Source organism: Neolamprologus brichardi, chromosome 16, assembly GCF_056152115.1.
Source record: "Neolamprologus brichardi isolate AB-2024 chromosome 16, ASM5615211v1, whole genome shotgun sequence".
In the NCBI taxonomy this organism is placed as follows: Eukaryota; Metazoa; Chordata; class Actinopteri; order Cichliformes; family Cichlidae; genus Neolamprologus; species Neolamprologus brichardi.
The window spans coordinates 4,150,991-4,165,266 of NC_142119.1; the positions used below are offsets into that span (position 1 = coordinate 4,150,991).

General features: G+C 38.1%; 1 protein-coding gene across 1 annotated transcript in view; it reads left to right on the top strand.

The window, feature by feature from the left end:
* The window catches only part of calcrla (calcitonin receptor-like a), a 29,913-nt gene extending 16,391 nt beyond the window's left edge, over window positions 1–13,522 (top strand). The window contains exons 3-13 of the mRNA XM_006793711.3: window positions 91–244; window positions 381–491; window positions 1,266–1,378; window positions 2,375–2,466; window positions 2,572–2,698; window positions 2,868–3,021; window positions 3,109–3,169; window positions 3,315–3,381; window positions 4,345–4,563; window positions 5,172–5,213; window positions 9,438–13,522. Of these exons, the coding sequence (XP_006793774.2) occupies window positions 91–244; window positions 381–491; window positions 1,266–1,378; window positions 2,375–2,466; window positions 2,572–2,698; window positions 2,868–3,021; window positions 3,109–3,169; window positions 3,315–3,381; window positions 4,345–4,563; window positions 5,172–5,213; window positions 9,438–9,659 (1,362 nt within the window). The 3' untranslated portion in view covers window positions 9,660–13,522. The remainder of the gene's footprint in view (window positions 1–90; window positions 245–380; window positions 492–1,265; window positions 1,379–2,374; window positions 2,467–2,571; window positions 2,699–2,867; window positions 3,022–3,108; window positions 3,170–3,314; window positions 3,382–4,344; window positions 4,564–5,171; window positions 5,214–9,437) is intronic.
* The last annotated feature ends 754 nt before the right edge of the window (window positions 13,523–14,276 follow it).

A 14,276-nucleotide genomic window follows, 5' to 3' on the forward strand; every position in this document is an offset into this window, starting at 1 on the left:
TGTTGCACTGTACCATAACATATCTCTCATTCTACTTTGTAAAGCTTAAAAAAATGAGTGGATTTCTACTTTTTCTCGCCTGTCTTGTAGTTTATGGTGAAGGCAAGTCTGGCGATCAATGAAACCCAGCAGCAGGCTTCAACCAGTGTCTACGATGACATTACGGTCACCAGGAACAAGATAGTTACAGCCCAGTTTGAGTGCTATCAAAAGTTAATGAAAGAAAATACCCACAGCAGACAAGGTAAAGCTGTCTTGATTGAAATTGGTTAAGAGAATCCCACTTTCAAAATTCTATAAATCTATTCTTCAATTCTTAGTTTGCAATGTTCCAAATGTGAAGAGCGAAAAAGCTCTTAAAATGATGTCTGTGTTTTTAGAACCTGTGTGCAATCGCACGTGGGACGGCTGGCTTTGCTGGGATGACACCAAAGCAGGAGTTACATCCGAGCAGCACTGCCCGGACTACTTCCAGGATTTTGATCCATCCGGTGAGATCTGCAGCTTCTAGCAGCCAATTTTCTTCATCCACCTGCAGATTTACAGATGACAAATTACTCTGATGATTATTCCTTGTTGTGGCTTTCAGGTCCTCATTCATAACTTTGAAGGCTTTTAGTAAAAAAAACAAAAGCCCAAACCGAGTAACACTTATTATATCACCAAGGTTAAAGCTCTCCAGAACCACAAAAGGTATTATGTAACAGATTTCGCAGGCTGAGGGGAGCTCTTCATGATTAATGACTGTTCTTCATGTATAAATTTGCTTCAGAATTTAGCTTGAATCTTTCTAAGTGAAAAAAGCAAAGACTATACCTCACACTCTGCTCACACACTGAATGTAAATACCAATTACAGCAAATGGCCAAGAAGCAGAAAAGCTCTGTTCTCAGTATTAACACAGGAAGCAGCATTTGTAATTTTTGTGTATTAAATGTGTATTAAATCACTGACTTCAGCTCCTTCTGTTAATGAGGCAGGGTTTTTGTGTGTGTGATTATTAACTTATGCGTGTATGGAGTGGTGTAAATACTTCACTGTTTATTACAGTAAATTTGATTTAAGCTTCTGGGGACTTCTTAACCACATTCAGTCAACCGCAACCGTCAACAGGATGTGCAGGTTTATAATTAGATTTCATTCTTCTAATTGATGTTTTCATTAGCTCCATCCATATTGATGTTTTTCTTTTTCATCTGCCTCTACCGTCTACTGGAAAAATCAGAATAATACATTTAAATTATTTACCACTTTTTGTTCTGCAGAGATGGTCACAAAGATTTGCACTGACAGTGGTCAATGGTTTCTGCATCCGGAGAGCAACAGGACATGGACCAACTACACCCGCTGCAATGAGCACACTGTAGAAGGCAGAATGGTAGGTTGAAAATGGCAGTAGGTAGGACTGAGTTTATATGTTAGATAATCAACAATAGGAAAAGTATGGCTTTGATGGCCATGTGATGTGGTTGTGAGGGGCTCTGCACACTCTGAACACCACAGCATGTCTGCTTGGTGACCAAATACAGGCTGGAATTTGTTCTGCTTTTTTAAACCTTTGTGTATATTTTTTAAATTATTTCTGTAAACGTACTAAATGTAACAGCAGTAACAGCAGACAGATCAATTAAAGACCAGGATGCATCTCTCAGGTTCTGTGTCAGGACTTATGTTCCCTCAGATTTCTTAAGGACACACTGCACACATTGCTGAGCTATGCCAAGTTTTCCTCTTTTAGTTTTCTTTGGGTATTTCTGTGTTCATGCAAAAGCACTTTCTTTGCATAAGCAATACTGTTTTTGTTTTTTTGTTTTTAAAATTGTGTTTGACAGCCAACGTAAAGGTTCAAAATAAATCGTGAGTAAATCCAAGCTAAAGAGATGGGAATAATGTTTTTTTTTTGTTGTTTTTTTAGCCAACACGCTGTTAGTAACAAATAAACTAAAGATAACATCTAATTTCTTTGCTAAAAACAACAATAATAACATTTGTCTAAAAATGGTCAGGTACAAGGACTGAAAATTGAGTGAAAAAATAGTGAAAAAAGCAGCTAGTCCAAGCAGTCCAAAGAAAAACTTTAAAACTCCTTCATGAAAGCCTTCAGAAGTATTTCTTAAAGTCTTTAAAAAATACATCAATATTGTATTTTTCTCCTTGGACACAAGGAGAAACTATATTATAATTTCCTGTAACTGGTTCATAAAAAACCCCATTAGCTTAAAATTATAAATATTAAAAGACAAATGGAACATTTTCAAGAGCCTTTCAGTGCAAATGCTGAGATGTATGTTGATGTTTAGTCAAGTAGCCATTTGGAGAAAGATAATCAGATTACAGCCTGATAACCTAATTTCCATCTCTTGTTTCTTCTCAGACTGCAATGAACCTTTTCTACCTTGCCCTCATAGGACATGGGCTGTCTCTGACTTCCCTCCTCATCTCCCTAGCAATTTTTTTCCATTTCAAGTGAGTCAACTTCTGTTATATGAGCGACTTCCATAGACGGATGCTTCTCGGTCTGTGCATAACATAAAAGCGTTGTGGCATAACTTCAGTTTTGTGTTTTTCCAGGAGTTTGAGCTGTCAGAGGATCACCCTTCATAAAAACCTCTTCTTCTCTTTTGTTCTGAACTCTGTGATCACCATCATTTTGCTGAGTGCAGTGGCCAACAACCAGGAGGTCATGCAGAGGAATCCAGTCAGTTTCTTATCATTTGTATCGATTCACTTGACTGTAGCCTCACAAATGTCTCTATTAGTTTAATGTGCACCATTACACCGGTCATTCTAGTTTAATATTAAACTTAAATCAATTGCTATAAAACAGCAGCTGGTATCCACATTTATTATGTGTTTTCTTTCCTCAGACGAGCTGTAAAGTGTCCCAGTTTATTCACCTGTACCTGTTTGGCTGTAATTACTTCTGGATGCTGTGTGAGGGGATATATTTGCACACTCTCATCGTGGTGGCCGTGTTTGCTGAGAAGCAGCATCTGATGTGGTACTATCTCCTAGGATGGGGTAAGAGGAGGATATCAGTCAGCTAATCACTACATTTTTCTAACTGAAGGGTCTTTCTTTACCTAACTTGCTCACTTTGTTTTGCAGGCTTTCCTCTTATCCCAGCCACCATACATGCCGTCGCTCGGAGCTACTACTACAACGACAAGTGAGTTAACGCCAATGCTTGTGCAAGCAGTTCTCCTGTATAATATTTTTTTTAAGGAAACCCACAGATTGCTGTGATAGATTTGCTGTTAAGTGATGCAACGTTACTGTTGTGTAAACCTTTTTCGTACTGCTCTCCTCTGCAGCTGCTGGATTAGCTCAAAAACATCACTGCTCTACATCATCCACGGCCCCATCTGTGCTGCTCTTTTGGTAAGAATGCTACTTCTTTTCTTTCCTAACCCCAATCACTTTCAACAAGTAATTCACTATATATCTATTTGCTAGAATAAACCAGCTGATTTGTTTCATGTTTCTCTTGCCACACTGTTTGTTGCGCAAAGAGTACAATAAGCTGCTTTTGTCCTCCTCTGAGTGGACTCTGTGGGGGATCCTGTGAACAGGACAGTCTCAGAACATGCATAAATGTGTTTGTCTTGTGAAATCAATGCATCTTCCCCTTTGAGAATCCCCCCACTGGTCCCCAAGCTTATGTTGTTTTCTAGGAATTCACCTAATCAGCACATTGGAGCATGCTTCAGAGAACGCTGGTCCCTTAGGACAGTCTGTACTAAATGTTCAGCCTCCAACATCCTTTAAAATGTTATGTGTAGGTTTCCTAACCTTACCGTGTATGAGAAGTAGACTCAGTGTCTTATAATACTGCAGTAACGGAAACTTATTAGAAAAAGCAAACATTCCTCTTTGATTTTTTGTTAACACTTGTCTTGTTAGGATTGACGTGTTTAAAGAAATGATGCATAAAAGAAGCTTTGTAGTCTCTTAATAATTCAAATACAGTACTGTGCAAAAGTTTTGATTTCTTTATATTTTGCTTCCAATGAGCTAGAAGTACTTGTAATATTTTAGAAGTGGTCTTAAGCAATAGTTCTCCGGGCTGAATGTCTTTCAACATTTTCAGTCCAGTCCTTGTACCAGACTATTTTCAGAGGAATCAGCATGATGTGCATTGTGCCCTTAAAAAAATCTGAGGAAACTCCTCAAGAGGAGGACAAAAAAGAATAACCTGCAGCAAGTAAACGGTGTCTAACAAGCGTGTCACCAAGAAAGTGCCATACTGCTCTTTATGCTCTTATACTTGAGGCATTGCTTGTTTTCACATCCTATCAAAACACTAGACTGTAATGCTGATTTATATATGACTTCCCCCTTTAGGTTAATTTGTTCTTTCTACTCAACATCGTGCGAGTTCTCATCACCAAACTGAAGGTGACCCATCAAGCAGAATCAAGTCTGTACATGAAAGCTGTGAGAGCCACGCTCATCCTGGTCCCTCTGCTTGGAATTCAGTACGTCCTGCTTCCCTACAAGCCAGAGGGACGGGTCTCTTCGGAAATATATGACTACATCATGCACATACTGATGCATTACCAGGTGAGACACTGGTTATTAATCAGTGTGAAGGTTTGAGGGGATTCTCGTCATTTCTACACATTCATATAGAGCAGAGGAAGCCGACTGCCTGTGGCATCTACGGCAGTCTTTAACCGTTCTGTTTGTCTTTAACCTTCTGTCATACATATTTATTTTATTATGAAAATTGATTGCTTTGTCTCGTTCAGTGCTTGAGACATGTATTTTAATAAAATCATTAGTTAAATGGACATTAACCTCATTGTTTTCTAGCTCTTAACAAGAGTCAAACATTTTTATTAGCCAGAGAAAAGACTTTGTTTGTCTAGCCCAGGCATGAACAGCAGGAAGTAAGGCACAAATTATCTGAGCTGAAAGAGACTGAAATCCGTTGGATGTTGATGAAGCGTTATCTGATCATCTTGAGCTGTCCCAGTGTGCGCAGTGCAGGGAAATGTCTTGAGTAACAGCCTGAATCAGCTTTCAAAATGTATTCACTTTGACCTCTTAAGCTTCCCTGCTTCACAGCACTTTAGACCCTAAGATGTTGTCTACAAACGACTTTCCTGAGACCAATTAGCAAGCTGTATGTCATCTCTCTTTTAATGTGTTTCTTTTTTTCATTCCAGGGTCTGCTTGTGGCCACCATCTTCTGCTTTTTCAATGGAGAAGTAAGACGGGGCTATGCCCTTTTATTATTCTTTTTTTTGATATTTCAACACATGTACACACCCTATCCCACACTTGTGCTGACCTCATGGTTGAGAAGGGTCATGCGTTGACAGGGTCATTCCCCCGGTGCTACTCTTCCAATGTTGGGGAAACTAATATGTAGTCATAACATTTCAGGCTACCAGCTTGATTACACTGAATGAAATTACAGCAAAGATACCCTAGAGAATAATCTAGCATGTTAAATTAAAAACTCTTGGAATGGGCTGTCCAAAGTACACCTTTGTTCAAAGGTCTTACTTTTTTGTCAGACCAAAAAAAAGAGAAAATGCTGGTGCTGCAAACGTTTAGGAATGTTACCTTTCATTTTCTACAACCCAAGAAACTTCAGTCCAGGTCAGCGAATTACTAAAGTAGCTTACATCATCTTTGAGCATTTAGTAATAAATGGTAAAAATAAATCAAAACCTATGATTCTGGATGCTTGCAAATGCATTGTTTCTACTTGCTTTCCCTGTGGTTACAACTGAAGAAAAAGAGAGCTTACGGTAGATTAAAGGAAGGTCAATTACAGCAGAGAAGCAATTTCTCAATAAAGATTTTAAAATAAAATCACCTGAATCTATGCCCCAAGCTGGCTTGTGCTTTCAGCTGTTGAGTAAAGACACAAGTATTGCTCTCCAAAGACTGAAAATTATGCTGCTAGCAAGCAGCCATGAGCTACATGCTGATTACTGTCAATTTTGCAGGTAATTGGTCTGCACAGTACTTGACTTGAAGAGAATGGTTTACAAGATCCACTAAGTAACTTCCCTTTGATATTTATCTTATGATTTTACTGCCATAGTGTGTCCTAACCCTGTGCTCATTATACGCTCAAAGAAAAAGTGTCATTGTTATTTCTGTACTCAGAAACACTGACTCAGTAAGGCACAATAGAACAATGCTTTAATCAAAACACGTTTTTCTCAAAGAGAGCTTCAGAGAGAATTTACAGTGAAAGATAAACAATGCTATGTGAAGAAATGGGTCATGCATGTTCCAGGTTTTGCTTTCAGGAGTGCCTCAACTCTTCATGAAATAGATACACCAGTGTGCTGGAACCATCACACAGCTGCTGCAGACTTGTTGCTGCGCATCCATGATGTGACATCACCGAGAGGTGCTCTGTTAGACATAGATTTGGTGAATGTGGAGGCCATTTCAGTACAGTGAGCTCATGTTTACTTTGCTAGAAGCAGGTATTAGGAGACGGGCACACTGTGGCAATAGAGGGATGGGCACGGTCAGCAACAACAGTCTGGCTGTGAAATTAGCACCGAGGGGCCCATATTGTGACAAGAAAGTATATCTCACTCCATATCTCAGACCACCACCAGCAGCCTGAATTGTTTGCATGCTTTCATGTTGTTTACACCAATTTCTGACCTTACCATCCAAATGCTGCAGCAGAAATTGATGCTATTCAATCTTTTTCAGTCTTCCATTGTCTGATTTTTGTGAGCCTGTGTGAAACATAGTCAGTTTCCTGTTCTTAGCTACCAAAACTGATCATCTGCTGCTGCACTCCGTCTGCCTCAAGTTTTGGAGTATTTGCGTTTAGAGATACTCTACTGCATCCCTTAGCTGTAATGAATGAATTTGAGTGACGGTTGCCATCAGCTGAAAGCAGTCTGGTTATTGTCCTCTGACATCTGAAGTCAACAAGGCCTTTTCTCCAAGAGAACACCTGCTCAGTCAATATTTTCTATTTTCGGACCATTCTCTGTAAACTCTACGGATGATTGTGTAGGTTGCAGCCCGTCTGGCACCAACAACCATGACCCTTCAGCAGATTGTCAGTCTGAATGCCTACATGCTGTTGCTGCCATATGTTTGACTAATAAGGCATCTTTACAAAATAGCAGTTGAATTGATGTCCCTAATAAAGTGTCTCTGTGTCACAAGAATCTAATGAAGAACTAGAAAACAGAAGCACCCCTCCCCTGGTTCTCTGTGTGTATATATGTGCCCTACTAACCTACAAGCTGTTTGTTCTCCTTTTCGTACCCTCTCTTCCTCCCTCTTTTTCAATTCTTTCACCTCTCATTAGTGCATTGAGATCTGCCTGGCCCAAGTCCCCAAGGCCTTGGCCAAACCCCAACCTCAGTACATGCTTACTGCATCTGCCATTGTCTACTAGAAACGTTGTCTAAATAGTCTCAAGTAGTGAATTACCATCCAAAAAATGAAGACATCAATATTATGCTGTGGTTAGCATAACAGCACACTATTTTAGAGTTTAGGTAGACTCTCAAATTACCCTCGAATTTATTACAGTTGTGCAAAAAATTTCCATGATGCCCTGCCGTTGTTCGTCGAGCATAAACTAAAGCATCTAAAGTCCTTGTGTTACTTGGTACTTCTAGCTTTAAGCTAGGCTAGCCATGTCTCTGCTGTTTCTTGGTTGCTTACCAACAATCCTCCTGAGACTCTATCACGTCCCAATGGCTGAAGTCATTTTAAGATCACATTTAAAATTGTGGGAAATAAACAGATGTGCTTTCTCTCATAGATTAAGGTGATAAGAGGCATATCCCACTGCGCAAAGTGACGTCTTTTAGAAGTCATTTTTGGACGTATAATTTTGGTCCGCTGAAGGGGTTGTTTGGTAACAACAAGCGACGTCTTTTGTCTACATCCATTATACTTGTGTTGATGTCCGTATGACTTCCATGTATGGAATATTTATAGTACAAACAAATAAGTTAATTAAAATTAAAAAAATTAAAATGATTAATTAATTAAAATAAATAAAACAGTTAAAGCAAAACTGGAACATTTAAAAATAACAAGCAAAACAAAAAAAAAGATAACAAACAATAAATCGTGTAATCAAGTAATCCATATATTTATATGTATCATGTTGATAACAACAATTTTGATATTTGTAAATAAAAAAATATTAAATTTATTAATCATGTAAATTTCCTGCACCTATCATAGACATCCACATGACCTCCAAAAATATTACCCAGTCTAAAGTTCAAATGTTGAACATCATAATAACGACCAGGTTGGGTCATGGTTAGACGCCAAAACTGTGGACCTTGTTTGGACATCGCATAGATGTCCAGAATCGGTCATGGACCAATGGACCCAATATAGACATTATCTGAACGTCTATCTGACGTCCATTGTTTAGTGGTGTTATCATGTCTGTGAGTCATTTTAAAGGTTTCATATCAGCACAGATAAAAGAAGAAATGCAGTCCTTTGCAGGGGAATATTTTCCTATTTTCTTTCCCCGAGTATCAGAAAATGTGAAAATGCTTATCAATTTTTATTTCTACTACTGCTTCAACTTTTCAAGTTTCGGATAATATACAATCATCATCTTCATTTAAGAAATTCATCAATGAATTTCTTATACCGCTTTATCAATTAATTGTCTTTGAGTCAACTATTTCACTGACTATGTGATAATCAGTTGTTTCATGCTTACACAATTGGAGCTAGAAAGCTTTTAGCCTATATAAACATTAAGACAAAAACTTCACCTTAACTTTGGCTCTGTCTAAAGCACAGCTGTCGAACTCCAGTCCTCCAGTCCGGTGTCCTGACATCTTTACATGTGTCCATGCTGCAACACACCTGAATAAAATTTAGTAGTTCCTTACCTCTATAGAACTTGACTGTAGGCTGATGTGGCAGTTCAGCCATCTGATTTGTGTTACAGCAGCTTAAGAGTGAATGAACACTGTGCAATAAAAGTAGTTTTAGAATTTTTTTTTTTAAACTTACAGTTTTATTAAAATATACTTGAGTAGGGTTGGGGGGTTGCCACCTTGGCATATAGTCAAGTCTTGCTAATGACCTAGAAATTTTATTCAGGTGTTGCAGCAGGGACACTGCTGTAAAAGTTTCAGGATACCGGCCCTTGAAGGTTAAAAGAATTCTGTTAACTGTTGTTTACCAATGTTGTCCTAAGATTTTACAAAAGTGTAATTGTCAGAAAGTCACCCTAGACTTTTCACAGATGTGCATGGAGAAGCGGGTGCCAAAAAATAAACCAAAAACCGAAGCAAAAAAACCCAAACAAAACATCTAAATATTTATTTGTGTATTTTGTTCTGCCATCTTATGCAAAATTACTTTGGGCTTATCACTTGAACTCTCAGGCTTTATATCACCTTTGTAAGCTTTCCTGTCAGCTAAATCTGATATATGATCCCTCTGGTCAGGTCCAAGCTGTTCTGAGGCGGCACTGGAACCAGTATCATATCCAGTTTGGCAGCAGCATAGGAAACCACTCGGATGCCCTGCGCTCAGCTTCCTACACAGCTTCCTCCATCACTGAGGTACAGGGCTGCTACAGCATCGACGGTCACTCAGAACACATGAACGGCAAAGGCTGCCACGACTCAGATGCCTCCATACTCAAGTCAGACAGCCCCTTCGCCTGACACAAACGGTGCTCTCAGACTCTGTCCATCCCACCATCACCCTTAAAATCTGCCACATGCTTGGAGCTCGCCATCCGGGAAAACTGGCCACTTCCCATAGATACGTAGAGGAAAACGAGTGAGGGAAGGAAATTATGACTTCTTATCCACACCAACACAGGTCCTTTAACTGTACTGTACGGTGAGCTTGATACAGCTACTCCTGCGCTGTGCTTTGTCTACAATTTGCATCTGAACTGCTTTACTTGGACTACGATGCTTTCACATCTTTCAGCCTGACTAAATCATTTTTAAATCAATAATTACTGACTGCTTGATTATCCTCGCGGGTTCATGTTGTGCACAAAAGGCCTTTGGTTACACTGTAAATTCTTTTGACACAGTTGGTGCCAAACCAAGAAATCTTGCCTGCCTCATTTATTTTTTCATTATCAATAATGAATCAGATAGGACGTCTAACATGTGCATATTGAAGTATTAAACATATCTGTATCTTTCACATGTTAAACTTAATTTATCAACATATTCTTGTTTATTAAATGCAAATGGATTAAATAACATACAGTATTTATGAAAGGTTTATATGTTACATGTTTGTTTTTTTATTTTCAAAATTAAATACTGCTATAACTTGCCAGCAGCACAGAAACTTTTCTTTGTTTCAGTGTTTGTTCCTGTGTGTGCAGTTCATGCAGGCGATTTTGGTTCGCACCACTAGCTCACGCTCTTCATTTCTAGTCATGCTGATGTTTGCACCTGCTCAAGTGATCCTTACTAACGTGTGCATCAGTTAGGCCACATGGTTGCGATGTTTACAGAATATTAGCAAAGAGAAGCCACATTTGAATGTTGACAGCCAATGGTGTGTTTCATTTGAACTTGGAATTTTCCCAACCAAAAGTTAGTTTTTTGTTTTTTAACTGGAACACCCCCCTCAAATCTGACTTCCAATTCGGAAGGTTAGAGAATTCCCACCAATAACGATTTTACAATCCAGTATAGCAGTGCATGTAATCTGTAAAGCCTATATTGCTGAATAAGCCATATTCAGAGCATTGACCACGTTTTGTGTGTGAACATGCAGCAGTGGTGTTTTCCAGCTTATAAAATAAGCAAAGCGCTATATTGCTAGTCATGCATGAATGGCTCTACCTTGCGAAGGAGCAGAACGCCGCTAGGATGCACTCAGCTCGGGAGTGACATCACACCCCACTCTGATGTGCAACTTCCAAGGCAAATGAAATGCAGCATTTGTTTAAAGACTTGGCTCCTTTAAGCACACATCACATTTACTTATACTGCTGTCTTTATCCTTACCCCTCTTAAAGCATTTAAAAATAATTAAGATGTCAACAGTACTCAGTTTTCAGACAGAATACAGGAAGTTAATTGGATGACGTGCTGCTTTTTCTAGTACCGTAGCAGGAAGAAAATTAAATCAAATTGAAGAAGACCAGAATTATTAATGTTCGCATGAAAGAGGACAAAGATGTAATTCCTCTTGTGTAATGAACAAAGCCATGTTTCTGTTTCTTTATAGTGCAACCGTCACTTTCATCTTCTTTGAAGCCAGTACACATTATTCTTTTCTACCTAAACTGAATCTGTATCTTAATGTTAGCAAGCGTACTATCTGTACTAAAAAGCTTACGGATTTGTAAGAAACTTCAGACCGTTAAATCCCGATATAGGTGGGATTACTTTTGCATTTTGTCCCCGTCTTTTTACAGGATAGTCATGCTGCGAAACAATATCTTAAGGCCAGTATGAACGTTTGAGTTCAGTGATCATATAATCAGTTTGCACATAAAAAATGGAAAGTGCAATAGAACCAGGCAAAATCGTGATGCAAATGAAGCAAGCAACATTAATGTCCACTAACGTGTCCTGCTTCACTGAAGAAATTAAAAATGGCAAAAGAGAAGAAGCATTAGATCTGTGTGAAGTGTCAAGGAATGACGTTCGTTATTTTCATGCATGAGCAAATTATAAAAATCTCCAAAACTTCCACTGCCTGTTTGTTTTAGGTCTGACTGGTGCTTTCTCAGTTACTCTGATATGAATCCTAGCTGGGGCAAAACCCTTCTTACCTCAGTGAACCAAATCTTTATAGTGATTAGTGGATAAAAATGCATGCATTAATTTAGCCTACTCTTATTCCCAGGGTTGAAATACTGATGTTTTGTCAAAGCCACTGGAGTCTCCAATACTTACAAGGTTGTGGTACTACAACACACCTAGTTTAAGGGGTCTCTTGTCCCTAAATCATCACATATTGACACTTGTAGAGGAGCTCTTGGTGTTGTATTTAACCACACTGGTTTAGAGCAATTTTTATACATGCAGGGTTATGAATTTACAAACCATGGTCCCTTCCCATGCCTGGTAGTTTTACTATTTACTACTATTATTTCTGATATTTCTGTATAGGACGCCAGTGACATTTGATAGAATGTCGATATTTTGTGACCAGGGATGAAAACACACAATTTACTCTTCTTTTTGTGATTTATTTAAAGGCTAAAAGTATTTTATTCCCCGAGAGTGAGGTATAAAGAAGACATTAAGGGTTAAGGTATATGATTTTCTTTTTTGGAAAGAGCCCTCTGCTTTAGCACAGTGCTAATGCTAGTCTGCACACAGCCTTATTAAGAAGTACACATGATAAACTTGTCACATTTTACACCACAAAACACTAAAAATTGTAAAAATGTGTACTGATAAAACAGTTTGAAAGCATTTACTTCATTTTTAAATGTGTGTTCTTAGTGCTCATTCACATCACAGAACCTTCTTTGAACTTTTGTTTCTTTTTTTTATTTGTCTTTTTTTTTTCTCTTCACTGTAAATCATTTTAACACATTTTCCATAATGCTGGGAACACACGTCACTATCAGTCAATGTAAATATTTTGTAAATCTAACATTTCTGCAAAGAGGACAAGTGTGAGTGTGCGTATGCATGATTTATATATACAGTATAAATGAGTACAGTATGCTCATGAAAGCATTCAACCACTGTCTGTGTTTTATTGAATGGTAGTAACTCTTTCATAAGATTCATTTGTGAAACATTTTATGGATATCTGAAATAACCACCAATGAAAAGGTCAATACATTTACATTGCTGGCTATTCATTTATGTATGATAACTGTTGTATGTTTCCATTGTCAGTCTTTAATACAGCTGTGACTTAAAGCACTTATTTCTACACTAAACTATGAATTGGCATATTTTTAAGAAACATTATTAGTAAGTGGTTAATGTTTGAGGCAAAACCAATCAGTTTGCGTCATATGTTCTCAGTATTCATTCTGTATTGATTCTATGTGAGATCAGGCTTTAATATCCGACATACAGTTTGTAGTTTTATCATATCAGATCTGCAGGACAGTTTCTTCATTTAAACATAAACAATACAATCTGCATGTATGGTTGACGCTGTACTGCTTTGCAGCACGTGATTCATGTACAATGGGAAAGCTATAAAGTATCCATAAATAGTCATTTATTGTGTAGTAATGCCTCATAATCATTGATGAAATTAATTTCAGATTTGTGGAAACGCCATAGGCTTTTGGTAAATGTAGTAAATCTTGTGTATCATTTAAGTTGTGTATTTATGTGTGAAATGTTTTCATATGACTCTCCAAAGGATTTGTGATGTCCCCGATGACACTTGGTAAAATGTTGTAAAGTATGACAAAAGTATTGAGGACTATGTCTGTAGGTTTTGTTTATACTGTACTGTATCTAACTTTGGTAGTCTTGACACATTGACTTCACACTGCTGTTTGAATGTAAATGGTTTTGTTTTATTCTCTGGATGTGAAGAACGTATATACACATATATTTACGTACAATGTCTCTTTTTTTATTATTTCACTGAATTAGACAATGTCGCTATCTTGTGTGTATCTACATACTACACATACACAATATACTATATTAGTATACAATGCAATATCTATGCAATAGTTAAATTGCTGTGCTGCAGCAACTGCGTCAGAATTTGTGGAGGAATTTCTGAACTTCTATTTAAAATCGTTGAGGTTCTGGCTGGACTCTGAATGTAAACAGTAAATTTCTGTGAGATGGCAACAGATATGACAAACTAAGCAGACTGACTTTATGCACTGAAGTTGCTTCAAAGATAGCAACTGACTGCAAGTGGTTGCAGACTAGTCCCCGTCTCTCGAAGGCAACAGTAACAATAATTATGGTTGTGCCACAATCTCTAACCACCGGCTGTATGATTAGCAAAAGATACCCAAGCTAAAGACCTGCATCAAACTGCAGTGCAATGCCCATAAAAAGTCCTGTTCAGTTTGCTAAACTCTCGCCTGCATCATTCTACAGCCATTCAAGCAAATCTATTCAATTTAATACTTCAGTGTAACATTTCATATCATTCTCACTTGTCCCATCTACTCTATACTTGATTTATGAGTTTTGTGTTGAAGTGAAACATCCCAAAAGAACACAGTGTAACTGAATTGTGTAGTTGATTTGACACGTCTGGGACTCTGTAGTGGGGGCTGTTGTAATGAGAAACATCTGCTATGTTGCCAAAGAGTCCCCACTGAAACCGTCAAAGCGAACAAACAAGATTCATTT